Source organism: Calonectris borealis, chromosome 3 (genome assembly GCF_964195595.1).
Source record: "Calonectris borealis chromosome 3, bCalBor7.hap1.2, whole genome shotgun sequence".
NCBI lineage: Eukaryota > Metazoa > Chordata > Aves > Procellariiformes > Procellariidae > Calonectris > Calonectris borealis.
The window spans coordinates 91,964,621-91,992,611 of NC_134314.1; the positions used below are offsets into that span (position 1 = coordinate 91,964,621).

The 27,991-nt window shown below is 38.6% G+C and overlaps 3 protein-coding genes across 16 annotated transcripts in view; 1 reads left to right on the plus strand and 2 right to left on the minus strand.

Moving 5' to 3' along the window:
• Positions 1-7,474, minus strand: part of HEATR5B (HEAT repeat containing 5B) — a 66,730-nt gene extending 59,256 nt beyond the window's left edge. For 3 of the 7 annotated variants that reach the window (XM_075146650.1, XM_075146649.1, XM_075146648.1), the window contains exon 1: positions 371-390. The gene's annotated coding sequence lies outside the window, so the exon portion shown is untranslated. Of the gene's footprint in view, positions 91-370; positions 414-3,049; positions 3,099-7,458 lie in introns of those variants that run through there. The other 4 variants (XM_075146646.1, XM_075146644.1, XM_075146651.1 and 1 more) reach the window with 4 other exon arrangements.
• On the plus strand, positions 25-8,504 carry GPATCH11 (G-patch domain containing 11). Of its 2 annotated transcripts, none has more exons than XM_075146660.1 (10): positions 25-117; positions 453-543; positions 636-862; positions 1,755-1,796; positions 1,876-1,996; positions 2,699-2,789; positions 3,951-4,055; positions 4,862-4,943; positions 5,481-5,566; positions 7,634-8,504. In XM_075146660.1, the coding sequence occupies exons 2-9, from the start codon at positions 497-499 to the stop codon at positions 5,534-5,536; spliced, it is 771 nt and encodes a 256-aa protein (XP_075002761.1). In that variant the 5' UTR covers positions 25-117; positions 453-496; the 3' UTR covers positions 5,537-5,566; positions 7,634-8,504. The 2 variants fall into 2 exon arrangements, 1 of the variants encoding a protein (XP_075002761.1); XR_012673104.1 differs by lacking the exon at positions 25-117 and adding an exon at positions 6,127-6,251 and having other exon boundaries at positions 403-543.
• EIF2AK2 (eukaryotic translation initiation factor 2 alpha kinase 2) lies at positions 6,451-27,945 on the minus strand. 7 transcript variants are annotated; one of them, XM_075146653.1, is made up of 16 exons: positions 27,845-27,945; positions 27,149-27,563; positions 23,445-23,559; positions 22,113-22,282; positions 20,227-20,341; positions 18,466-18,548; positions 17,410-17,494; positions 16,934-16,968; positions 16,629-16,763; positions 16,072-16,191; positions 14,691-14,798; positions 12,808-13,012; positions 10,740-10,865; positions 10,075-10,170; positions 8,074-8,136; positions 6,451-7,992 (listed from the first exon to the last, which is right to left on the minus strand). In XM_075146653.1, the coding sequence occupies exons 2-16, from the start codon at positions 27,250-27,252 to the stop codon at positions 7,873-7,875; spliced, it is 1,680 nt and encodes a 559-aa protein (XP_075002754.1). In that variant the 5' UTR covers positions 27,253-27,563; positions 27,845-27,945; the 3' UTR covers positions 6,451-7,872. The 7 variants fall into 7 exon arrangements, with proteins under 7 accessions (XP_075002754.1, XP_075002756.1, XP_075002755.1 ...); XM_075146655.1 differs by having other exon boundaries at positions 27,149-27,275; positions 27,845-27,920; XM_075146654.1 differs by lacking the exon at positions 27,845-27,945 and adding an exon at positions 27,692-27,838.
• Positions 27,946-27,991: the final 46 nt, after the last annotated feature.

Genomic DNA, 27,991 nt, shown 5'->3' on the forward strand with positions numbered 1-27,991 from the left:
CTCAGCAGCGCGGAGGAACCTCCGGCCGCGCAGCAGGAAGCGGCAGGCGCGCAGGCGCCGGCGGCCGCGCGCAGGCGCCGCGAGCGGGCCGGGCCGGGCCGAGCCGGGCGGAGCCAGGTGAGCGCGCGGGTCCCCTCAGCTGCCCCCGCCGCGGCGTTGCGGGCGCCTTGGCAGCGGGCGAAGGCTTCCAGGGGTCGAGAGGCGTCGCGGCCGTCGGCGGTAGCGGAGCCCGGAAAAACGCGCTGTGGGCGTGAAGCCTGGCGCGGGTGCCCCGGGGGAGGGAGGGGACGGCGCGGCGCGGCCCAGCGTCCCCCGGGTTCACGTGCTTTCGTCCATCAGAGCCGTACCCCTTCAGCCTCCGGCCGCGTACCTGAGCGGCAACTTTTTCTTGCGGGTTCTGGCTTTCGGGTAACCTGCAGAGAAATAAAATGCGTGATAAACCGTATTGACAGTGTTTATAGAGGAAGGGGGTCGGAACAGGGCATGCGTGCTAAACATGGAGGAAGATGAAGAGGAAGACTACATGTCTGATTTATTTATTAAGTAAGTAGGTGGTTCTTTTTTCCTCTCTTAAGTGATTGTAAACATGTGAAAACAAAAAAGTGCTAATGTTTACTGGAATTATTAACTCTTAGGCAGGATGTAAGGCCAGGCTTGCCCATGGTGAGGCGGATGAAGGAAGCTATTCAGAAAGAAGAAAAGCAAAAAGAAGCCAATGAGAAGAACAGACAAAAGAGTATAAAAGAAGAAGAAAAAGAGAGACGTGACATGGTATTGAAAAGTGCATTGGGCAATGAGAACAAAGGCTTTGCTTTGCTCCAGAAGATGGGCTACAAGAGCGGCCAGGCCCTTGGCAAAAGCGGTAAGCTTGTCACTGTCTGCAAGCGTGTGCCTATATTTAGGTGAACCTTTACATTTTACAGCCTGTAGCTGCTACTTCATTTGTAGACAGGGTCAATAAATGCCTCTCTGAGAGCACTAGTGTTACTGAACCGTGAATGTGTTGTGGCAGAACAAAAGATGAGAGCAAATCTCTAAAAACTGAAATAAAAATGGTATGGACTATCAAGAGCAGTACTTGCTGCTCAGTAAATGCACTTCCATATGTGCATGCCTACAGGAATTGCATTAAGAAGGTTTTGATAGTCTTGCAAAGCTAATAGTGTTGCAAAAAAAGTCAACCCCTCTCTCTGAATTTATAGCTGGGTTCTGAAGAAGAAATGGTGCACACTGGCCTACCCTTAGCCTTAATAGATGAAGTACAATCGGCAAAACAAAGCATCAATAACTGCTGTGCCAGTTCAGCATGTCTCTAGCAGACAATCAGCAAATGAACTGGCCCAGACAGATTCTTTTTATTCTTCATCTTTGTCAAGTTGTGAGATTCTAGAATGAAAAATGCTACAGAAGGCTGTAACAAAGCAGTCGTCGTCACAGGTATGTTATACCTGTCAAGTCAACACCATTTTCTTTCAGTTGGGTTTCTTTCAGTTTCTTCAGTTCCTATATACTGAAAAAAGTATATAGGAATCCAGCAGACAAGCAAAAAAAGAAAGGGAATTCCAGTTCAGCTGGGTCATTTGTAATGCACTAAATGTACATTGATTTGGGATTTTTCAACCTCCAAACAAGAAAAACACAAGAAAATGTACATAATTAGTGGCAAAAGCAGCTTGCCTATTTGAACATACTGCAAAAATCATAGTTTGAGAAAGACCTGGTTTCTTAAATTGACCTATTTTTTCCCCTCACAGGAGAAGGTATTGTTGAACCTATTCCTCTGAACATAAAAACAGGTTTGTAATATTTCCTAATTTACTTAGTTGGGTATCAGAGCTTCTCAACTGCTTACATTCATCTTCTGAACTTACATAGGCAGAAGTGGGCTTGGTCACGAAGAATTAAAAAAGCGAAAAGCTGAAGAAAAACTGGAAAACTATAGACGAAAACTCCTTATGAAAAAACAAGCAAATGAACAAGCTGCAGATCAGTTCAGGTAAAATGATGTAACTGATATTCCAAGCGATGTCTAAACAACAATTCTTTTTATGCTTTAAGTTTGGTTATTATTTTAATGTGTTACTATTTTTGAATGTTTTTAATGAGAGGTGAGAGTTGCTATAGTGTTTCTTAGTTCTAAAGCAAAAGCAGATGAACACTGTAATGCTAAAAGTGTGTGCCGCATCATTTATTTTTGTAAACGTTAATAATGCAAACTATACATTCTAAGTTTTCTCAAGTCATTTGCAACTTTTTAAATCAGAGAACCATGTCATCTTTTTAATATAAAATCCACAGATAATCCTGAGCAATGTTGCTACAATGGTTTTAAAAATCAGGGTAAACTTGTTTGTGTTTTATTGTTTTTATTTTCTCCTGATTTGCTTGTTATATATGGAGAAGGAAAGCCTGAGGAAGGCTGTATCTTTTGCAGATGTTTAGTGAACCACTTTTTTCATTTCTTATGAAAACCTGGTGAAGAAACAATGTTCAGTGTAGTGTGATCCAAAAAGCACTCTCTTGAAGGTATAATTCCCAAGAAATACAGTGTCTGGAGGACTTCTTAACTTCAACGTTGTCCTGGTCCGAAAGAGTTAGTAGGGCTAGAATCTTAGATTTTCTTTTTTAGAAAATCAACTGTAATGCATCTCACTGTTTGTCTACCTGCTTATTTTAGCTATCTACTTTTTCTTAACAGAATAAGATTCAAAAACAAACAAGAAGAACGTAAGATGGAAGGGGATCTCCGAAAAAGCCAGAGGGCCTGCCAGCAGTTAGATATCCAAAAAGTGAGACCTATATTTTTGGGGGTTGGAAGGAAGGCTTATAGGTTAGAGATACAGGCTACAAACAAAGTAGTGATTCATTTCTTGGAAGTTCTCTAAAATTGTGGGATAACTAGCCTGAAGTCTTTGATATTTGGCAACACTTCAATCCTCTTAAAATATTTCAAAGTATACGTTTTTACCACTAAGATATTGGAAGGTGTATACCAACCTCATGGTAACCTATGTGAGGACCCGTGTTAATTTGTGTCATCAGAGCTCACCTGTTTTTGCTCCTGCATTCTTGTGGTTATTTTTGAGCTGTTTGCATATTTTTCAGTAGCCAAAGTCAGGCTGTCCTAAATGACGGTGCTGTTTGCCTCATGTGAGGGAGCAACATCATCCCAGAATGGTTGATGTTGGAAGGGACTCTGGAGGTCATCTTGTCCAACGCTCCTGCTTAAGCAGGGTCACCTAAAGCAGGTTGTCCAGGAGCATGTCCAGACAGCTCTTGAGTATCTCCCAAGGATGGGGATCATCACGGAGGGAATCAGCAGATTCACCAAAGAAGCACGTAAACAAAAAACAAACCCAAAACCTGCACGGAGTAACACGGGTAATAGCGGTGAACTACTATAAATGTTTGCCACTTGAAAACTTCAAGTGTTTTTCTTTTCTCTATTAACCTGTTAGAGGTTAATACTGCCCCACCAGTTCTGCTCAGATTGTTTGATACTCCTTAGTCTGCTTCAAATGAAGTCCGCTGAATTAGCTTAGATCATCTTTTTTGACTCTTCTTCCTTTAACTTTACCTGAGGTGGATTAGGAAGCACCGTGTGATCTCATGATAAAGTAACTTGGGGCAGCATGTATTCAACTGATAAAAAAGGGTGTCTGTTCACAGCCTTGGTGAGATTATGTTGCTGTGTAGCCTTACACATACTGAACATAGATGGAATAGAACTTAAGGTTAGCATGCATTTACTTTTTTTTTAAAAAGTGAATAATCCTTCTTGTGGATCGCTGTACTTAGTTTCCCACTACAGCTTTAGTAATTCTTGGTTATACTATACAGGAAAGTTTTAAAACCTAACATCTCACCTATTAGAAATTGTTTTTATTCAGCATCTTACAAGAAAACCTACAAAGGCAGATAATTTTCATTTAAATCCTTCATTATTTAAGGATATTGATGTTCCCAAGGAGACTTGGTATTGGCTAGAACCTGAAGAGGAAGACAAAAAGGATGAGGAAGACAAGGAAGATGAATGCACAAGCTCAGACTTAAGTGTAAGCTTTGCAACTAAATTAATGGCTTGATTCAGAATTAAATTTAATATTCCTTTAAAAAGTATGTATGCATACATACACACACATATAAAGGATATATGTATACATGTCATTTTCCAAGCTGTAGTGAATGGCCTCTTTGCAATCTTAGAGCAGTGATTTTTATAGCAGTTACACAATAAAATATAAAACATTAAACCGCTGATTTATTGCTCATCTGTTTTGAAGCTGATCTTTGGAAAAAATAGCCTAGAAATTAAATTCTAAACATTTTTGTGTCTTAGCCAAGATATGCAAGATCACGTATTTGATCAAAGTTATTTGCTTTTAAGTTTTAATTTTGGATGCCTCATGTCTTAGGCTGAATTTTAGAATCACTAAGTAATTCCTGAAAATGCTTCACATATTATCTCAAGTTGGACACTGGAAATTCACATTTTTTGAGAACTAGATTACCCAGCTGTTGTTAGCCTTATGTGTTTGATTTGCAGAGATTAGGTGTGAAAAATTCCACCAAAAATATCATATACTTGAAGGAAGGTAGCTAGGTAATATTTTTAGCGCTCTCTTCAGTGCACGTTTCTTAGCTGGAAGGAAGGATGAGCAAACAACAGCTATTAACTTTTCAGAGATCATGAATTCCTGTGCCATATGCTACAAATTTGGGAAACTTCATGCCTTACTGAGCTACAATATTGTGTAGCTTTTCCATAGCAAAAGGTTAAACTGTTTTAGCAAAGCTAGTAGCTCAAACTGTTTTATGTCACATGAGCCCCAGATCATTGCATACCTGTACATATCTCTAGGTATCAGAAAAGCTACACATCCTGACTGCCTATTTGAGAGAAGAACACTTTTATTGCATTTGGTGTGGAACAACCTATGAAGGTGAGAGTAAACCTGTCTTGTAAGTGTTTTACTTTGCTTATGCAATTAGACTCAAATAGTACAATATATCCTTTATGTTTCTCTTACTGCAGTCTATTAAATCTATATAGCAAATTTTCCGTCCAGGCTGCTGGTTTTTGCACAAAGCTGTGTACGTTTCGATTATAAGCCAATTTTTGGGTGTTGACATGCACAAGAAAACCCAACCAACCAACCATACTGTCATTTATTTGAATTGGTAATCATACTAATTTTGTTTTGAGAAATCAAAATTCAGATATTAAAACTAGTACCATAAAAAGCTGCAAAAGCTTGCAGGTGTTTCTGAAACAGTTAGAACACTATCCAGTTTCAATGCACCAAACAGGGGTAGAATTTGTGTTCACTACTTTAAAACAAAGTTTGGCATTGATAATTTGCAAACCTTACTGAATTCTGTTTAATTTGCTTTACGTGGATTCTCCAGATAATTCTAGCAACTTTTTTTTCCCCTCCTCTGAGCTGGAATTACTCACTTTTTCTCTGCTTATCCTGTAGACTTCGAAGATTTGTCTTCAAACTGCCCTGGAGACAGTGCTGCAGATCATGACTAAAGCCCTTCTAAAGGAAGGAGTCCTAGATAAGTATGTATAGTTCATAATATCTTTTAGAAGGTTCAGAGCTGTGCCATACTGAAGAATTCACACCAAAGCATATGCAGAAGAATAGTTATGTTGACAGGTTAAACTCACATTTCTGAAGCATCTTAGGGATTTTCTGCTTGATGCACAATTTAATAGGAATTAAAACTTTGCATTTATAATTGAACTACCATAATTGAGAGGCAGGTTAAGCCTTCTACAGTCTTTGGTTGTGCCCTGCCCAACCGAATAAGATGAGCTGATAATAAAATAATAAAAAGTTTGAGTAAGGGAATAAATATTGGCTAGTTACTCTGTTTTATAATGTGTTAAACAGTTTTTTTTCATCTTCACACGGATGACTAAACATCAGACTTTTTTCCTTACTATCTTAGACCTGGTGAGAAAAAAAAGCTTGTGAAACATTACAGTGACGTTATTTGAACCAATATTCTGTTATATGTAGAGGTGCATATTTTGCATAACTAAATATTACCAGATCATGTTGTTAGTTTTTTTGGTTTTATATTAAAAATACATTTTAGTAGACCTTTTATTTTTAGGGAACAGCAGTTGCTACTGTAAACAGTCGCTAATAGAAAGGTACTGCTGAAGTATACAAATACTACGAAAAAAAAAGGTACCAAAAACTACTGGGACAAGCTCAGTATTACTTAACAGTAAGAAGGTAATGGTATTATGGATGCTCTGTCCAAGAACTGTAAAGGATATTCAGCCAAAGTTTGTCACATATCAATTTTCATATTATAAGAGTAGTTTTATGGGTGAAAGGGAAGAGGAAGTGGAACTAGTGGTATTTTGTCTGTGTCAGGTTATAATTTCTCCCAGATCTTGACTACTGCAAAGAAATACTAATTAGTCCAGAATAGTGAAATGCTCTATGTATTTGTGATTAATGATAAGGAGAAAAAAACAACTTCAGGCCTTACAAAAGGATGTAAAATCAGATTCTTATTTAGCAACAAATACTTGCAGCAGATCAGCAATAATTACCGTAAGAATATAAAATACCGTAAAAATATATTCATTTATATTCTTTCTTTTAACCAAGCATCCACTTTTAACCCATTTAACATTTCAGAGAAACCATACAGTACTTTGCTACAGGTAGTATGTATTTTTCTGCTTAGAAACCTCTGCTTATTTGCCTTTATGGAGTTATGTGGGCTCCGCAGCAATGAATAGTTTGACAAGATACAGCTCAAAGACAAGCCTCTGAAGGACTAAGGTGCCTGCCTTTTCTCCCTGCTCGCCACCCACCACACACAAAATTCTTCCAGTCCCGGCAAGTCTGAACTCTTTGAAGTATAACTGAAGACTTAAGAGGCAAACTGCTGCCTTTTTTGGGGCTGACACTAAGGCCATCAGAGGTATTCAGTACACTTGGTAAGGGTTAGGCATGCCTTAGTGTTACAGTAAGGGATTAAACCCTAGCAGTATGGAGAGAATGTTTAAGGCGCTCTCTCAGCAGGGTTTCAAATGGTTATTACTGAGGAAAGTGGAGAATTTTGCTATATTAAGAGCACCTTAAGTTTTCCTTTCAGAAAAAAACACCCTCAAAACCTAAGGTTTTCAAAAGTTTAGAACAAATCTAAACTAGATTTCCTAGAAGCTGAATGCTTAACATTTAAATTCTCAAGGAATGCTTACTTTAAAAGCATGTACTTTTAAATTCTAGAGCACTGAAGGTGCTAGGCATTCAACAGGTGTGTAGAGATAAGAAAGTTCACCTTAAAAGAACTGAAATTCAGTGAAGAATAACCCACGCGTATTCCTAGTACCTTTCTACCAAAATTAGTCTTGGTATTAATGGGAGCGTTCTAGTAATTATTAAAAACATCACTGAACAAATCAGAAAGGTTTGAGTCACATACCACAAGACTTCATCTATGGAAAGCAATAGATAACAGCAGCACATTTTAAGAGCATGCATACAGGGATTTGCCACAGGCCAGTTAGCACATCAACTTAATCTTCTGGGAGACAAGGACTGGGTTCCTGTACTTATTGTACAATATAGTTCAGCTCATCCACAACCTGTGTTTCCAGGTAAAAATCACAAGAGATTGCTTGCAGAAGTATGCTCTCCTGGTCTGCAGCTGATGGGCATGAATGGTGATGTGACCCTTTTGGCTGACGAGCTCCTCAATGGCAGGAAGGCGAAACACCAAGGAAAAGACGTATCCTAAGTCTTGCTGTTGCTTCTGACATTTACTGTTATTTCATCAGTTTCAACAGGCATCAAACTCTGGATTTAAACACAGTCTGAAAGCCTTTTAAAAGGGCAATTACTGAGTATGAGTTTTAAGTGAGTTGTCTTTATCAACAGACTTTAAAAGCTCAAGTATTTCAGATGCGGAGTATCTTCCTGAAGAGTCTCTTGAAAGCATCTTTTTGATTATGGATGCCTGGAAAAAGAAATTAAATGTCAATAAATTATTTTTTATGAGTAAATAAACTAACGGAAATAATGGATTAAAATCCCATACCTCTGTTGGAAAGCGGTTGGTGAAACTCTGGGGAAGTTTACCTCCTCTAACACCATCCCATACCTGAAATTCATAAAAGAGAACAGTTTCAGCATGTTTTCATTGATTATATTTTGCATCTCACTTTATGACCCATATAATTTACTGAAGTAATTAGGAAAATACAAATCTACAAAAAAGGTAAGGCTTCAAAAAGAAAGTAACTGTAAACAGTTTGAAAGCTTTTTCCATTTAGTTGTACTTTGTTTTGTTTTTATGGTTGTTTCATCTACTGTTGTCCCTTTTTAAGTTTAAAAGCTTCACACTCTACAATGATGTGTTTGTTTCAGCAATCCTCTCTATTTCAGAACCATTATCCTTCTTTCCTTAATTTAAAAGTAGTGGTTTTATATCTTCTTACCACAATAAAAAAAAAAAGCAAGACGACTACATTTCCTACTTTGGATGTTACTATTTGCAAGCCAAGCAGGTGTGCTTCCTCCCTTTTACCTTGTTCGGTACCACACACTTATTTCTATGTCACTGCAGAAAATGCTACATGGAGTTCAAAGCACCTAACATACAGAGGATTTCTAGCTGTATGCTTTCAGAAACTGTTTCTGGGTAACAGCTATTTTTTTCCACATGATGGAGCTTTCTGGGTAAACAGCAGTCCACATCATTCAGTTTGCTGTTAACTAGTGTAATGTGTACCTGAAGAAGACGACGGTCATATTCTTGCACACTTAGCTATGCATCCTGAATCATTAGCTAGTCTTATGGATGCTATAGCCTGGCTTAGCAAGCCCTTATAACCAGTATCCAGTAAAACAACAGGTCCCATGCACTTCAAGCTTTTTCCCTACTCCAGCAGTAGCTTTAGGCCTGTGACCCTACCTGCTGGTGATCATCAGCTGAACCAGTTACTCAGCTCATAATCATCAACTTCGCTTTTGCATGATGTTCTTTCAGCAGGGCTTGCCAGCACCATACAACGGAGTTTATCATGCTCCATTAAGTGACATTATTTTTTAAGCTGATGGAGGAGCTGAAGACCATGCTAAGACTTTCCATCCACATGACTTCCCCACCTGCCTACAGACACAAGATTTTTATGCTTTAAAGAAACAAGACTAAATAATTGGTCTTGCCCTTTTAAACACCATGGGACTGGACACATTTGCACAGTCAGCTGTGAGCAGGAACAAGATGTCTTAGAAAATACAAGGTAGCTAAACAGAGCCAAGTTGAACCTGCGAGTCGAGCAGACACATTGGTATGGTTTTCTCATACTGGCAAAAGGACCAAGCTAACTGTTCAAGAGCTTCTAGGTCCAACCATGTACCTGTATCTTACAATTACTTTAGACAAGATACTCAGCAGCTACATTGCTGTCCTACAACTATTTAGGTTTGAGCATACGAGCCGTTACACTAATAATGTGCAAAGTACCAAGAAAAAGCAAAAGAGACATAAAAGATACCTTTTCAAAAAAAGCTCAAGTAACACCAGTTTTCTTTTTTGAAGTAACATCTTTTTCAATTAAAGCTACATATTCCAAATCACTTTTGTTTTCATTTTGGAAAACTGCAAGTGTTTTGGCTTTATAGAAACTTTGCTCTTGCTCCACCATGCGGTGAAGATGAGAGCATGGCAGAGACAAAACTCTCCCATTCATAATTTTTATTTTCTAAAATTAGAAAAATATTCCCTTCAGATACTCTGATCAAACGAAAAGATTTATCAGAAACTTGAAGTCTTTTTTGCTAGACATATTCTTTAGCATTCTCAGGCTTTAATGTGCGTGTCACTAGGACATAAGTGAAATAAAACCAGTAGTATTTCTTCAGTTATTACATTTCAGCCGAGGTGTGAGGACTTACAGGCCTTACAGAAATTAATCAAGGGGAAAATGTAAATAGAGACAGTACTCTAGATGTACAGATTCCTTCCGTGTGATACCAGCAGCAAGGCAAAACAGTGACAGTGAGACTTTTTTTTTTAAATGTTAAGATTACATACCTTAGTTTTCTCATGATGAGTGGATGCCGAAAGAATTTCAAACCAAATTAATCCAAGTGCATAAATATCTACTGCCTTTCCATATTTGACCCCGAACTACGAAGATTAGAAAAAGAACAATATAGGCGTCAAATCCAACTGGACAGCACTTCTTCAAGCAAAATTTGAAGTCGGTAGAAATTTCCACCCCAAGGCTACAGGACTGGCCCTACTTGATCTTCTTACTAGTCGTTAACCCTTTCTCCTACAGACCTGTTAAATAGTGACTATTACGTCACATTAAACACACTGAAATTAAGACTTCTACAGACCCATACAGATAAGGCACGCCAATCTTCCTCTGTCACAAATAACGAAACAAATAGGAGGACTCAAACGCCACAGTTAACAGAGGTCCTAAATTAAAATTGAAATACATGGCTGGCAGCCTGGTTTTGCAAGAGCATTCCCTACAGCATGCAGCGTCAGACTCTAGGTTAGCACAGCAAAATAAAATCACCACACCTGCAGACAGCTTTCTCCAGAATACAGTTATCCTCATATACAGTCATAGCAGAGAACTTTAGGCAACTTGGTTTAGTACCGAGATCAGGATTGAGAACATCCAATGCTGAGTTTATAATGCAAATCTAGTTACAGCGACACTAATATAGCAGGATAATTACCTGTTCTGGTGCCATATATGATTTTGTTCCTCTGTTCTCAGTCAGAGTCTCATACGCCACAGAAGTCACAAGACCAAAGTCACCTATTTTTATTTTATCTTCATGTGATATGAATATATTCTGAGGCTATATATATTAAAAAAAAAAAAAAAATCACCATGTGACCCAGGTTTATAGTCAAGCATAATCAGCCATAGAAGTGCTCCCCATAAAATTTGATAATTGTTCACTGAAATTAGCATTAAGAAACTGATGGGGTGGGAAACAGAAAAAAGTTCAATTAATTTTTAAAAACGCAAACTAAATTTAAAGTAGTACGTCCTACAGTAACTGCAACTTTTTTTCCCACTAGCTCAGTCATAACCATATCGTGCTTTAATGCTCTTCAAATACACTGTGCATATAACATTTCATATCCAGCAGTGCTTTTTAGTCTTTAATCCTAGCCCTGGGATTTGATACACTTGGGCAAAGCATTTAGGCTCACATGGAATTCCACTCAAATCATAGCTTCTCTTAGGCACAGCAGGATTATCTGTACTAAGTCAATTGCAGAGTTAGGGCTTACTACAGGCATCTCACAGTATCACTTTTAAGCTTCCATTGAACTTCCCATTTTTAAATTCAACAAAGTCATAAGCAACTAAAAATAGAATTGTATATGCTTGGTTGAAGTTTCCCAAAGAAGATAAAGAAACTATATTTCTGAATGTTATTAAAACAAAACCAAATAGCCTCTATGCTATCTTTTACTCAAAGAAGCTCCAGTGGACTGTAAGGCCAGGAGAGACTTAATATTTAACAGGAAGAGATCTTTGCATCAAGAATGCCTAATGCAGTTCTTCTGTTCAAGTTTGACCATGGCCACACACATTTAATACACTTCCTATACCTGGCTACACTATTTGAAAACTCCGTTCATACCAGGCACAAATGGAATTCTTCTCAGCTTGAACCTATCCCGAAGCTTTGATTCTGGGACATGGAGACCTCAGATGGCCAAGCATCTATGCTGACAACAGATCAAAGTGGGGAGAAAAGTTCCTAAATTCAAATGCAGACAGACAAGTTAGCAATAGGACTTGGAAGCAGGTTACAGCCAGATGCCATGGATAAGGGACAGGGGCAGCAGATTCATAGGCATAGGGAAAAGTAGGAGATTGAGCTGAGATGAAAATAAAGTGGGACTGAAGGAGCAAGAAAAGACAAAGCACAGAGTGGGAAGAGCTAAGAATTAATGGGTGAGGAGTGAAGGCACTTACTAGGCCTCTTTTTCCCAGGCCTCTAGGGAAAATAGTGAGTTTGTATTTGTGGGTCGTGGGGGTATTGTAGCAATAAGCCTGGCAGAAAAGCTCTGATACAAATGTATCTGTCTATAAGACAAGTTTCTACGAGTGGGCAGTGAACATCACCTGGAACTAGACTGTGAATGCAAAATGCAGAAGATTTCAATCTCTGGCTCAGGAAGTCTATAAACTTCAGGTTAGTGGAAGTCTTGAGAGGAAGGGAATATACATCAAGGACAGCATCACTGTATCATCCCTCAGCTCGAATACTCTCTAGGTGTTTGGAATTAGCCACTATACAAGGAGAACAGCATCCTAGATCAACATTTAATTACAGCCGTTTTTAGGAACACCACCACACTAATGACTTATTCATAAAGCAAGTGATTTAAAACTCTCTAAGCAACACCATTGCTGGCATATGAAGCCCTGAAGGTTTGCAACTTTCTCCTTTATAATCTTTAGATTGAAATAAAATCTTCTTATGATTGTGCACTTGTAGAGACTGAAATTCTATCCAAAAAAGTAGCATTCAAATATTTGTATGCATACATGATACAAGAGCAACTAGAGTATGTTCTTATCAAACACAGTATGTATTAGGATAGATAAACTATCCCTTTACAATATGGCAAAAGCAAACTTTCTAGACTCAACTTTTCACTTTCTTTTAATTATTTTATCAAGTAAAGTTAGAGACTAGAACAATTTAACATTTTCTGAAATTCCAATAAGTACTACTTTTATCCAATTTTTTGTATTATATTACGTATCCAACTTACCTTGAGGTCTCGATGAATTAACCCTTCAGAATGAATATATTTCACTCCTTCCAGGATTTGTAAAAATTTGTTCTGTGCCATCTCACGATACTTTCGGTCTAGTCTATTCTTTTCAATCCAGTCTTCCAATGGCCCTTTTTCACATAATTCCATTTGGATGAAAAGACAGAGAACTTCTTTCTCTGCCTTCGGCCTGCAAAAGAAACTTAAGTACCATATTGAAATTGGCAAGATACAATTCCTCCCAAGCCATCAATGATTCTCAGGTTCCTCTTCTTTAAAAAACCTTTTTGTTAATTGTTACTATTTTTGGAGTTCCCCAAAACAAAGTCTGCAAGTCTCTTGATTTTAAAAAAGATCCTAGACCAATTTGTACTAGATATAAATAAATAGAACTGCAAACCAGAGAGTCCCTGCTCAGTTGCTACATACCCCTGGAATACTCCTGACGTTTTGCTTGCTTGTTCGTTCACACTGAAAGTTTTCTGAGTGCCCAAATTCTGCTCCCTTCATATCTAGAGGCATGTTCTATACAGGAAGAAATAGCACGCTCTTTGGCTCCCATCTTGGCCTCTAGGAACTGCTGCAAGTCCCTGGCAGGTATTCTCTATTCTGCCCAACAAACACAGTGTTAGGCTTCCTCTCCTACCCAGAATGATCACATTCTTTCAACCTCTGTCCCTTCAAGAAGGTAGTGCGGCAACCATCTTTGGCATCAGTCTGCAAGTCAGAAAAACCCTGCTGAGAGCTGGAAATCTAGATGAAATATATTCACCCACCTGATAGCCTCACACTTTCCAGAAGAGTTCCCTCACCATCAGCCCATAGGATAGGCTGAGGCTGGAGATGGTGAGAGGAAGGACAATATGAAGAGGAAGAGGCACTGCTTTTTCCTACTTGCACTGTGTGATCTGAGTGCCCTGGAATAAAGCCACCTGAGGCACTGAAAGAACAAGCATTAAAGTGGCTCGGGACTCTCTGCAGCCTTGAGGTCAGGGCACTAAGTGGAATTCCAGGCTGGGACCTCTGCTTTGAGGACTTCTCTTTCTCTCTTTTGCCCAGTAACTGTTCAATATAAAATTGAGACTCCAACATATTAATGGTTGGGTTTTGACATGAGACCTTTTTTCCCCCATTTTATTCCTCATTTACTGAGCACACTGGACAGAGACCATGCCAACCATAATTTTGAATCCATTAATATTTTATGGCTCTAGGTAAGTGTGGCAACCTATCTGAAGGGTATGAATTTACAGCTAGTGAAAAAAGCTTACCACGGAAGCTTTGAAAAGTTAATAACCTAACTTATAAGTAAAACTCTCACCGTTGTCTTCCCAGAAGTCTTAGTGTTGAAAGACTACCTCTAAGTGAAAGAGCATTTCATTTTGTGTTTCTGTTCTCAACAACCAAAACTGTTTCAGACATCATGGTTAAAATGCTAACTTAGAGAAATAATTAAATCTATGAGAGCTACTGGCTTATCAGTACTTATTAAAAAAAGGAAACTTCCAGTCAGGAATTTGGCAGCCAACTGCTAGACAATTTTTTAGTTTCTGTTGTTAATTCTAGCCCCAAACTTTGAGTTCTGCATTCTTACACTCCTCTATAGATTCAGCAAGTTCTATATATTAAGAAAGAGGAGACAGATAAAATTACATAATGTATCTTATTCATCAAGGAAAAGAAGATATAAATATACTTAATTATATACAACCTGCTGCTGAAAAGTACTGTGCCTTTTTTCCTAACAGTAAGTATGTAAGTATGTGTATGCATTTATATTTGTATAATGATTTATAACCAATCATCAGCCTTTTTTTTTACAACACAAAATTCACTATGGCAAACAAGTCTGTGGGTGCAAACTACTATCTTGTAGTTACCTTGAGTCTGGGTAAGTTACATGGTCATACCCTTCCCAGCTACAATAATACCGCACTATGTTTTCATGGTCAAGTCTTGCAAGTTCTTTTACTTCACGCCTTACATTCCTATTTGGAGGGGAAAAAAAAAGAAAAGAAAAAAAAAAACATTTCCCTATAAAAATTTAATACTAAGTTAAATAAAAGACATGATATCAAGTAGCATGATACAGATAGTTTTACACGAATTTAGAAAAGAACATAATACTCTCCTTCATACAAGTTCAAAATTGTAGTTACAAAATCTGTGGGTTTTCTTTCATCTGCTCAGTTATTTAAAGTGCAAAAACGTTTTAACCATATTAGGAATGAAAGCCCCACGCAAAAAAAGCTGAAAAAAGCAGATAGTTGCAATGCATAATTACATTAGGTAGCCAAACACAATGTAGCAAACGCCCATATTTTCTTTTCACCTCTATGAAGTTTGTTTACATATACAGAAATCAGTGTAAATACTCATGAAGAACTATTACTAAATTTGGCCTGCACTTGTTGTTGTAACATTGCCTAGTGAAGTAAGTTAAAACCCATCAGCAGGCCATCAGTCTTTATTTGAAAAATCAGTAGAATGTTTTTTAGTATAGTTCTCAGGATTGCAATACAAATGAAAATAATAGTATTTGTGAAGAACACAAGAATTTGAAGGGCAGTTACACAATGTAAGGGACAAGTATCTCCAACAACTTGAAACTTTTCGAATAGATTACCTAAAAGAAATTCAAGTTTTTCAGCTGCTGATGAAATACTCCACTAGGTACTGGTTACAGAAAATTACTTTAAAAAAAAAGATATTAAGATCATCATTCTCTGTTGAGATTTATAAAGGACAAGTAACACAGTGTGAGAATAATGACTACATGGGTCATACATAAAGCATTTTCCAATTACAAATCACAAAATGCATTACTTTCATTTTTCTCTATTTTCCCTAATTATAGTCATTATGCATGTAAATTTACATATGATATGTAAATTTTCTATGTAACCTGTCAAAAGTAACAGTGCTGCTTTCAATGTTTTATTAATCAGCAAGTTTTCTTCAAACACATTTTGCAATATTAATAACCAGAGCACTAGTGTGTTCAGGGAAAGTAGAACTTAACAATCTACTTTTTTACAGCTGCATCTGAAATTATTCCAGCACATGCAGAAATTAACAAAGTTGCATGCTATTTTCAGCTTCACTTAGAAATAAGGAAAACAGTTTACCAGAAGGAATGGACAATTAATGATGAAAATTGCTTAAATGCTCCTAGGATTATTGAAGAGACAAAACAAAGTACTAAAATCGTAATTAAGGTTGTCCTAAAATAAAAAACAGAGGTAAATATACAGTACATACTTAGTGAAGTGAACTCGTTTGACTGCATAGGTTCTCTCATCAAGCTTTGCTGTTGCTTTGAAAACATTCCCAAAACCACCTTCACCAATAGGCTCTATATTTTTAAAACTCTCAAGAAATCTTAAAAAAAAAAATATATATATAACTTAAGTATACTTAACATTAAATTTACAAGATATAAAAATGATCCTGACAGATCTAATACATCTGCTGAAATATCATTCTACAGGGATCACAACACCTACACAAGTCTAAATCATAGCCTTGAAGATTAAAAAAACGAGGGAAACTGACCCTTGAAAGCATGTAGGTAATCACCCTCACATATTCAGACAAATGACTTTTGGTTGTAAGCATTAAATATCATTGCATGTCAGTTGCTATACTACATTTGAAATTTCCAGAAAAAAAAAAAATCTCAAATACCAATTTTCTTTGAAAGTTATTTTTACAGCAGTATTTTCCCATATTCTATTATAAATAAACAAACAAATCTAGACCACTACGTACTGTAATTGCCACACAGATCTTATTAAAAAAAAAAAAATCCTTCTTACCTTTTATTCACAGTGTGTCGACTTTCATTCTCCTCACTGGTATTTGTGTCCAAATCTGGCAAACTTTCATCTGAATCTGACATCTTTTTTTTCTCTTCCTTGTTTCTTGCATTATCAAAATTAGCTGCCAATTTTCTTTAACAACAAGGATAAAAGCAAGACTTATAATGAGCCGTTTTTCTAATACGTGACAAGAGAAAAGAAATGTACCTCCCAACAGTAGCACTTGTTGGCTAGATATAGGAACACTAAAGTGGTTTGCAATATAGTTTATGGGAGGTAGCAACCTAGAAATAAACACATACCTTCTGGATTTCAGGGCAGAACTTTGTGCGTATCTCTACATGAAAAAGAGAAAAAAACCTAACTGAGATATCCTGAATATTTTCACTATACTTAGTTTCGAGGAATTGTCTACAAATGTGCTCATACCTTATATAAACAATGTAATAAGAATGAAGCCATATCTTAGCTTAAAATTTTTCACATATGCTATGTATGACATCATCATTCCTTCCACAGAAAAATACGAGCTTAGTTTGATCCCCTTTCTTGGGAGTACTGCCCATTTGGTCAACAGTACATAAATTGGGTCCACAGTACAGAAGTAAATTACTAATGGTTAACAGTAAGAAAGTACTGAATATTCTTAGGAAAAATGCATGTGTGTGTTCTAGTGATTAGTGGATACAGGAACAAACTGATGCTACCCTCTGACAAGAAGCTTGCTCTATGCAGGGTCTGAAATGTAGTTATGAGGAAGACCATTTTCATACTATACCTGAGAAGGTGAAGGCTTTTCACACACTGCCATGTCTTTCCTTTTTTCTACCAACTTTGCAGATGAGTCTTCAGAGCAAATACTGCTGTTATTGAAAAATAATAGACTATTTTAGGTGAAAGTAACACAATCATAAATAAAATAACAAGTATCATAAATAAAATTATTGCCACAAGAAAAAAAGAAGCATAAAAAATGCACAGTTTTTAAAAGCAAAACCTGAAAAAGCACTAACAATCATGACTGATTTAAACTACAGAACTTTACAAAATGTTACTGTTTTACTGGCTTTCCAGTGTAATATTCTCCTCTATTTCTATGATATGAAATCACGATATCTAGATATCTATATGATATATATTCTATTATATGCTTTAATTAAACAGGTTAAATACAGATGTTTTTTCAAGGCAGTGCAGCCACCTCTAGCATTGTACATATCAGCTTGCTTTACAATCGCACAAAGAACGTGTAAGAAGTGGTAGTGGCACTACAGTCAAATTAACTGCTGGACACAAAAGGCTTGACCTAGGGTTCCCAAATCACAAATGAATCTTTATGCATGTTCATTTTCTTTCGCTAAGCAAATTTTCCCTTTAGTAAAAATGAAGATTTATGGAGAATGAAAAAGGAAAAAAAAAAACAGAGAAGAAAGCAGAATGTGGAGCATAGGAAACTACCGAAATTGCATTATAGTGAGTTGACAAGTGTCACAATAGGAAAATGAGTGTTAAAAATGGCATGAAATAAGGCTACTGAATGAGGTAGGTTATTCCACTTACATCACAGTAAAAATGCTTCTGAAAGAACTACTCATGGCAAAATATAAATATATCAGAAAGCTCTGAAATTATTATAAGCTAACCTGTAAGGACTCAAATAAAATTGCACAAGTACAACAAATTTTGCTCTGAAGTCTAAGAAATATAAGCTCAAATTAAATGGCTTTTTACTGCAATAAAGAAACTATGACAGACTTATTTAGAACTAGATTACATGACCCTCTAAGATTAGTAAATACATTTTGTTATCAAATTATCAGTGAAGCCAACTTACTCTGAGTCAGACTGAGTTGGCACTTGAGAGGAATTACTACGTTCGCTAAATGTAGAATTGCCGTTAGATTTTTCACTTCTCATCTGAAAAAAGAAAAAACAAGAATGGTTAACAAAAATCACGTAAAAAAATCTCTAGTGCAAAAGATGCCATTCAAAGAGGAGGGAGGGAAGATGACAAGGTCCTAAGTGGAAGTTGTTAACTGCACTGAACATTCAAAGCCCTGCAGAAGAAAGGCACCTGCCTAACTTCCACCCAGAGAAGTGAAACGCAGGGCCCTGTCATAGTAAGCGTTTTCCCACCCATATTGAGACTATATAGACACATTTGCAGAAGTAGTGTCTGAGATCTATTAAAAATCCGGATAAGAGTAACAGTTATTAAAAGCAAATGTTTTCATTGTTTACTGCATATGCAATTGTCTGTGTGGAAAACGAGATACATGTGGGCGTTGGTATATGTAATCAGCAGAACTGAAAATCTGAGTCTGGACAAAAAAGACATTCAATGTCTTCAGTGTGAAAACCCTGCAAAACCTGGATTACTAAACGGGGTTGACTAAAAAATGAATCCTAAATACTTGGTAGAGGTTCTTCCCCTTTTTCCCCTCCCCACGCATGTCATAAGAGCATAAATGTAACATTAAAAGCAACACCTACAATCGTTACAGACCATAACCTGACAAAAAGTAAAAAAGCTTAAGGGTTTATGTTTCAATGATAGCCAACAAACAAAACCCATTTTTTTTTAATTCAGGAGTACTGGGCCTTTACTACTTTTTGCTAGTTACATTTTGTTTGTTACACAGACACTGCTGAGAATTAATAAAAATTAAAACCAAACCAAAACAACCCATCCCAAATTTAGAATAATTGCTACAGAGATTCTGCTTGAGGTACTAAATTTCAGACTTTGATGAAAATGCAAAGACCCATGAGCTCACAACACAGGAAAATATTAAGGAAGGATCCTAGAGCTATAATAGGCCATTAATTACATGGTTAACTTAAAACAACAATAAAAGAAGCATTTAAAATTCACATAAACAGCCAAATAATGAAAAAAGTCCTTAAAGTGAAAAAGATTTCTTTCCTCCACCGTACTGCCTTCCTTCCCTTTAAACTACACTTCATTTAAGTTAGTTCATGTGTACTGTTCTGTGTGTTTCAGAAGTGGCTTTGGATCACTATTAGAATTCTGATAATTTTGTGCACATATGGAAATACGATTGCCAACATGAAGACAACAGCTCTGCTCTCCAGTGGATGGTGTTAGCAATTGCTTCACTAGACTCTGCCTTGGAACACTACAGAAGGCAAGTCCTGTTGATTCTCACTCCTCCTTTTGCCTTTCTCACATTTCACAATAGATTTTTGATCCAACAGAAGGCAGTAAAAGATTTATGTTCATAGTCAGTCAGCTCGACAACAATTCACACAGGAGACAACCAGTATATTAGAGTAGTCAGGATTCACGAATTTTTAATGTATGTACATCCTTGAATGACAACATATCAGACCATATTCTGAAATACACAGAGATATCAACTGTGATATTTTTTTAAGCTGGCAATTGAATATAGAAACACAACATAAACTTTACCAACAGAATCCTGTAGTCCAGCCAACCCACCAAAATATGGATTGTTTCCCTCTTAAGTGGAATCCATGGTATATGCTTTTAAATACAATTAGGAAATCTGTTCAAAGATTAAAGATACAAGAATTAAACTTCTATCTTAAGGCTAGATATAGCACATACTTCCTTATCTAGCTTCTCAAGCGCTTCTTTTGCAGCAGCTTGTTTTGCAGCAGTTAGGGAAGGTCCAGTGCCAATTCCATACACAAACCCACTAATTGTACAGCTACAGGAAAACCTGTAAAATACAACAGGGAATAAAGTCTTACATACCATATGACAAGTCTTAATTTAATGATTTTAAACACTACAGTCAATTGACATTATAGAATGAAAATCTGAAATACACATCTTCAGGACAATATTTCCAATATACATTTAATCTAGTTAATAATGGTAGATAACTAATTTGATATGCCTTCAAGATAATCAATTTTCAGAGAGTGAATATTTAGCACTTTTTAAGGTTGAACTCCTCAAAGCATCGTATCATATGCACCCACAATCACAAATTGTCTGCAGTTTAGGCTTTAAAACGGCTCATTTTGCAGGGGAAGAGAGGAGGAGTTTTCCAGCAGATATTGTCAAGAGAGTTAAAATATGTAGATATTCTTTATCATCCCTCAGCTGTCATTAATTGGAACGTTTCTACACCTCACTGCCTGCAATACATACAGAAGGGGACACAAACAGGCTCTCCTTGGCACTTGGTTCCTAAGCGTCTCCAAAATACATGTTGAGAGGTCCACAAAGGTGCCAAAGCTACAACCAAGATAACTGATAATTTGTCAACACTTTTGTCAACTGTTTTATCATCATGCCATCTCTTCTCCCAGCTAAACAAACTCAGTCCTCTTAGCCTCTCCTCCTATGCCGTACCCTCCGACGCCTTAACCAGCTGGTGGTGGTGCATTTCACGCCCCCGCTCTCCTGGGCCGCTCGTTGATCTCAGAAATTCCCATGAAACTTCGGCCTTGGTGCACTGAGTCTGGCGGCTCAGCGCTCCTTGACCGTATCAGGAACTCTGCATGGCCAAGCTGGGAACGTACTCCTACTGCCTGGCCCAGGTGTCAAGTACAACAACACTGAAACCTTGAGAATTTTTAGTAATTACCACCTGGGACTGTGGCCAGGATGGAAATTTACGGATGACTGAAGCCAATCACCTTGCGAACCTATAAACGGTGGTCCTAAGTGAGACCCTTTGAGCTCTCCTGGACCGCAGCGAGCCGTGCCCAGCATCTCCCTCTGAGTGGGACGCCTCTCGGAGCTCGCGACCTCTTGAGTCTGCGATGTTCGGAGGACTGTCGCCAACAACGGGACCTGGGCTGAACCCCTTCACTCCTCGAAGCTCAACCCTTCGCCCATTGAGAAAGAAATGCCTAGACATTCGACGTGAATACTTCTTCACTGAAATCGAGGGGAATTTTTAACAGGTAAACCTTCTGTACATATATATATATATATTTTTCTGTCTGTCTGTATGTATGGACTAATAGTAAGCATAATCTGTAATTAAGTCATGATTATAGTAGCCTCTACTAACACTTATTTCATAAATATTAAATTAGTTAATTATTAAGTGCTACTAAAGTTTGTTAATGATTAGTTGATAATTAAGTGTTGCTAAACTGTGAATGAACCCTAGACTGCTGCTAAACACATATAGTTCCTAAGATATAAACCCTTAGATGATTTTCCTTTATATGTTTCATCCGTGTAATAAGTAATAGAGTGAACCTTGCCATCGAATTCTGTTAGGTCGCACCTTTATAAACCTCTATTAAAATCACTTTCTGCTAATACTGTTGACGGTGATTCTTTAAGCGGCCTCTAAACCACTCATTCGCAACACACCTTAATGGCCTTCCGCTGGATTTTCTCCAGTCTACCTCCAAGTTTTTATGGTATTTCTAAAGATTCATCTAACACTACTCAGGGTAACTAATGGTATTGTTAGTAAACACAAAGAAGTATTAAAAGCAGGTACGAAGACAAGTACATCTTACGTGGGAGCATGGGCGTCTCCAGTACGTGTTTTGTTAGGATAATCAACTATTTGCGACGTCTTTTGTGCATACACATTTAGTCGGCTGACATAGTCGCTGGCTGGTCCAGGTAATAAGGTCTCTGGACTTTTCATTAATTCTGCATCTTGCATATTTGAAGGACTCTCTGGCTATAAAACAAACAAAATAGGTAACCTAAAAACTTAAGCTTAATAAATGGATTAAGATAAACAGTGCACGAGATCTAATATAGCTGCGAGGTTTGTCAGCATTTCAAAATATTTTTAAGAAATCACAAGTTTGCATTAACAGAGTCCCTGGTGGCAAAGGACAGCCATCCCAAGCCAGAATTATTACATTTTGAATTTCCAAAGAAATGTAAATCCAGTTTCCCAAGTATTGCACCAATGTCTTTAACAACCTATCACCATGTCGCCTCCCGCCTCTTTTAAGAAAAGACGAGGAACAAGCTGTGAAATGTCTCATAAAAAAAAAACAATGCTGCCTTCTGAATTTTCTCACAGCCTGACCAGAGCCAAGAAAAGGGATGGCAGCAGGATGCTGCTGATGCTGCCATTAGCAAGGGCTGCAAATGCTCCCGTGCATGTACAAGAGGGGAAAGCAGGACTTTTCAGCTGTCTCATGATTAGGCAGCATTAATAATATATTAGCAAACATGCAGGAATTGTTTTAAAGTAATGTTGGTGACGCAGTAAAAAGCATATGGAAACAGGTAAGGAAAGATTTCACTCAAAAGGTGCTAAGAAGCGTTCAGAGTCAAAAAGAAAAACACATGGCAGAAAAGAAGAGGAACAAAATTCAAACCTAAACTAAATCAAGGAAGGATAAAGAGTACAGAACCAGCTATACCATAAAGAATATAATGACAAGGAAACAAAGGTGAATCAGATCAAGTGAAAGTAAGCAATTTTATGAGCAGAGTGGCAACAGACACACTGAACAATGCCCTACAAATGTTTTGAAGACATCGAAATACTGAACAGTTGTCAAGATGAAAAAGGAACACTGTCCACTCTGGATATACCAAGGCAGCTTAACAAAGGCAAATACATTTCCTCATCTTCCTAGAGGAAGGAGGAGGAAACACTCTCGGTATCACATACCAACCCTCTAGTAGAACAATAAGGAAAATAGTTCAGCGGTAAAAAGTAGAAAAGCACTGAATAAGACAGAACAAAGACCGCTTAAATAAATAATTAGAAACTCTTCCAAATTAAAGAAAACAATGATATTTTATTGGCTACTTTTAGAGATTTATCTTCAACCTTTACTAGGAAGAAAAAAAAAAACTAAATCCTACAGTTTACTCACCTGTTTCTCAATCATTTCCCAGGTTTTTTTTGCTGCTACTGCTTTTGCTTCCTTCTTATTTTTACCAGTGCCTGTACCATATTTTACACCATTTATTTTAACCACAACTGTGAACCTGCAATGAAGGAAACTTTTCTAAAACATTGTTACATTTTGTCTCATATATACTAAATAACTTTCTCAAATTCAACTTTCTTTTTATTATCTATAAAGCACTACAAGTTAGCTGTGGAGGTATTTAAGTATTCATGTGTTTTTATTATATCTAACTCCTGATTATCATAATTCTTTAGTAGAAATATTTTTAAATGTTTCCTCCCTAGTCACGAATGCATGTTCTTATTAGTTCTAACAGCATTTTTAAACCTTTAACTGCTTTTTAAAAGCAAAATTATTTAAATTTTTAAAAGCATAAGAATGCATAAGGTCAGCATTGTTGCAGACAAGGTTGTGAAGCCGTAACACCAGGACACATCTCAGCACTGCAAAACTATATGGAGAGGAAAGATTAGCTAATCTTGATTTCATGGATCCAGACATGACATTACACTCACCTTTGATACACTGCTACATACACTATTTAGTAAGTGCAAAAAACGTGCCTGGTGCTTCATGAGTCATGAGTTTAAAGACAGTCCCAAAAAACAAACAAAAAACCCAGTCCTGCCCTTCCACGCTCAACCACTGACTCCTTCCCCCTCCGTTGCACTGCTGTGCACGCACTGCTTCCCGTACAGCAACTCCGTGCGTCGGAACAGGGCACTGGTGCAGCTCAGGACTGACTGTACTGGGTCTGGTGGGATGGAGTTAACTTTCTTCACAGCAGCTGGTATGGTGCTATGTTGTGGATTTGGGACTAAAACAGCCTTGATAACACAACAATGTTTCACCTATCGCTGAGCAGTGTTTGCACAGCATCAAAGCCTTTTGTTTTTCTCCACTCTGGCCTCCCAGCAAGTAGGCTGGGGGTGTGCGAGAAGTTGGGAAGGGACACAACCAGGGCAGCTGGCCAGAGGGGTATTCCATGCCATGTGGCATCGCGCTCAGCAATAAAAGCTGGGGAAAGAAGGAGGAAGGGGGGACATTTGGGCTTATAATGCTTGCCTTCCCAAGCAACCCTTATGCACGATGAAGCTGCCCTTTCCTGGAAATAGCTAAACATCTGCCTGCCAATGGGCAGTAGTGAGTGAATTCCTTACTTTGCTTTGGTTGCGCATACAGCTTTGTTTCACTTTCACTTCACATTCTTTATCTCAATCCACAAGTTTTTCTCCCTTTCACCCTTCTGATTCTCCCCCCCGTCCCACTGAGTGAGGGGCTGGCTGGGGTTTCGCTGCTGCCTGGGGTCAACCCACCACAGTGACCTAATAGCGAATGGTTGGTTTTCAGCCGAATCAGTTCTTACCCAGATCCGACTTCTCCCGCAGCTGCAAAATCCCTAATGTTTCTGCTACTGCCTTAGCACAAAAGGCCACCAAGGAGAAAACAACAACTAAATTTCTGGTTTTGGCAGCAGCACAGACTTGCATCAAGTTACACTGACCGTTATTATAACCTCAGGGTACGTCTGTACTTCAGACTGCAGCAGAGCATATGGACACACAAGCTCACAGTCAACAAGATAGATTCACACAAAGAAACAGTCTAACACCATGAGTTTCTCTGGGGGACAATTTGTCTCAAAGAGTGGAATGCCGTCAGGAACCCACTTTTTTCATTATTCCAACTTCACTCTCCACTTCCCTTTAACGAAATGTTTGAGTGAAATACAATGCAGATGCAGAATAGTGCATGCAGTCATTGCGCAATCAAGCCTTAGCGAGAGATCTTGAGGTAAACAACAGGACAAGGCACACCACAGCGTGCCACATACTCTACACATAGGAAACAGCACACAAAAAAAAAAGCATGAAAGAAAGATCGTTCTTTGGGAAAGAGTTTGTTAGCCAACCCATATCTAAGCACTGAATACTACACATATTCAGCTATGATTTTGCATCCAAAATTCACCATTTTATTTAAGCATCCTGAGGAAATCTGCAGTCTGAGTCTCAATAACCCACGAGTTAATTATCTGAGGTGAGGATTATCGGCATGAGTGTTACATGAGTTGGTCCCAAATGTACAGTCACGCTTATCCACCATGGACCCCAAGTTAATAAGCACTGCCCAGACTTGATAGGCTAAGGCAGGACCGGCCTGGTTGTCCACACGCTGTGTTCCCAGCCCAAGAAAGCTTGCAGCCGCTCAGGACTGAGCCAACCTCGGCTCTCTCAACCTTTTTACATTGTGTTCAGCGCTGTCCCTGCCAGACATTGCATTGGAAGCAGCTACAGCACCAAAACCAGGATAGGTCGGGAGGAGATGACAGGATGTGTCTCTGCATCATGCCTCAGACAACTGCAGGAGGACTTATGAGATGGGACACAGCACAGAAGAGTTAGGGAGCCAGCTCAGGACCAGCAGTGGCCAATGCATCCCATTAGCAGGCAGAGCGCTGGGAAAGAGCACCACAAGGGCACCAAAGGAGGTTTACAGCACTCATTGCTGTAGCCAGACACTGTACATTGTACTCCCTGAAACAGCCCAAGTTATCCAGGATTCTCCTAGATACCACTGCCACACCTCATAGCACTTACAGATACAAGAGACTGGGTTGAATTACATTTGTGAATGTAGCAGAGCACACAGAAAAAATGAAAAAGCGCAATAAATCGAATAAATGAGTAAATTTGAAATGTGTGTAAATTCTGTTAGTCCCATGCCGTCACCTTTGAAGCATGAAAATGTAACTGTGTGACGACAGCTGTGGCCACTACTGCGGTAAGGGTTACTTTTTTGAATTACATGAGCCGCATGGGGAAAAAAATTAAGATAACTGATTAACATTTGAGACCCAGATAATACTTATTAATTTATTCTGGGACTATAGTCAGGTCTAAGAATAAGTCAGCACAGAAGTGCTGGCTGGCAGCATGAAGACATTAAAAGAAACATACTAATTATTAGCATAAGCCTTGTCTTCATGCAAACTAGCAAAAATTTAAAAAAAAAAATCACATAAAGAAACATCATAGATCTTGAGTATCTGATCTCTGGCAAGGGGAAAAAATTAGGAAAACACCATATCTATGTTAAAAAATAAAACATATTCCATCACCTGTAATTGACTCTAAAAGTAAAAGCAAAACAGCTTAAGCAAAAGACCCTTCTCTTTTGAGACAGATGCTCAAAAATTAACTACACATAAAACGTGTTGGTACCCTATCAATTAATATACACCCAACCTTTATGGTTAGAAATTAACAACATAAATCACAAACAATTTCCACACTTTGTAAAACTAAACAAAAATCAAAGCACTTAAGTTAGCATAGATCATAAACTGAAATATTTGCTGCAACCCACCCCACCTCCTGAGAGATTTCATGGCAGATGCATAACATACTTACAATATAGTTACCAGTAACATGTGCATTGCTATTGTTTTCCAAAAAAGGGCCATCAACTCTGAAATACGTTTTCTTCTCAAACTCTATCATATGACATTCTCCCCGCCCACCCACCACTCAATTTATGGTTTCAACCAGCTCTCCTGCCACATACACGCTTTCAGCAAATTAACTTTTATGATTGCAAGCTTTACCCAGTTGGTTCATTGCAGGAAGAGCTTTAATGTTTATTGACATGCATAGTGAACTTACTCGGGATCATGAGATGGGCCGGTCATCCTGACTTCGGCATAATCCAGGTAAAGTTTCCGCTTTTGACAGTAATGGTTGATCTTATCCATATACTCACGTTCCATTTTGGCACAATCTCAAAAAGGTTCTGCAAAGCAACATTCAAAGATATGTCTGTGCCTCCAGGCATAGTATAGAGACAGCCCCTAATCCTGGCAGACCACTGCAGTGATATAAAATAGGAAACTGGTGCCAGTAACACAAACTTCACAGAAAACTAATTCTAATTTCTAATTCAAGTGGTTGATCTGCAACTGTTTTTGAAGACTCACTGTTTGGAATAACAGATTTAGAAAGCAGAGCAGAGAATTTAGTGATCAGGGAAGATTTCTTAGAAGATTTCTCGGCGGGAAAGGGCTGAATCGTTCACCGAATCCTGTGGAAAAAAAGAATCAGTAACGTTTCTCCAGACAGAATTAGAGTCGATTCCTTCAGAAGGGAACCCAGAGGCACTTGAGCGCATCCGTTCAAACCGCGGTGACCATCAGGCTCCGTGACACGTACTGAAGATGAGCCCAGGCTCCCGGCCGCAGAGCAGCCGCCAGCAGCCGTGAGCGCCGCGGGCGGCCACCGCCGCTTGAGCCGGGGTGCGGGCAGCCTGCCTCGGCGGGGCCGCACGGATCCGCTGCCCTCCCCGCGCCGCCGCCCCGCCGAAACCTCCAAGCCGCGGCGAATGCCCCAGGAGGACCCCCAGGCGCTCCAGCAGTCGGCTCGGCGCGGCACGGCAGAGCGCGGCGCGGCACGGCAGAGCGCGGCGCGGCACGGCAGAGCGCGGCGCGGCACGGCACGGCAGGGCGCGGCGCG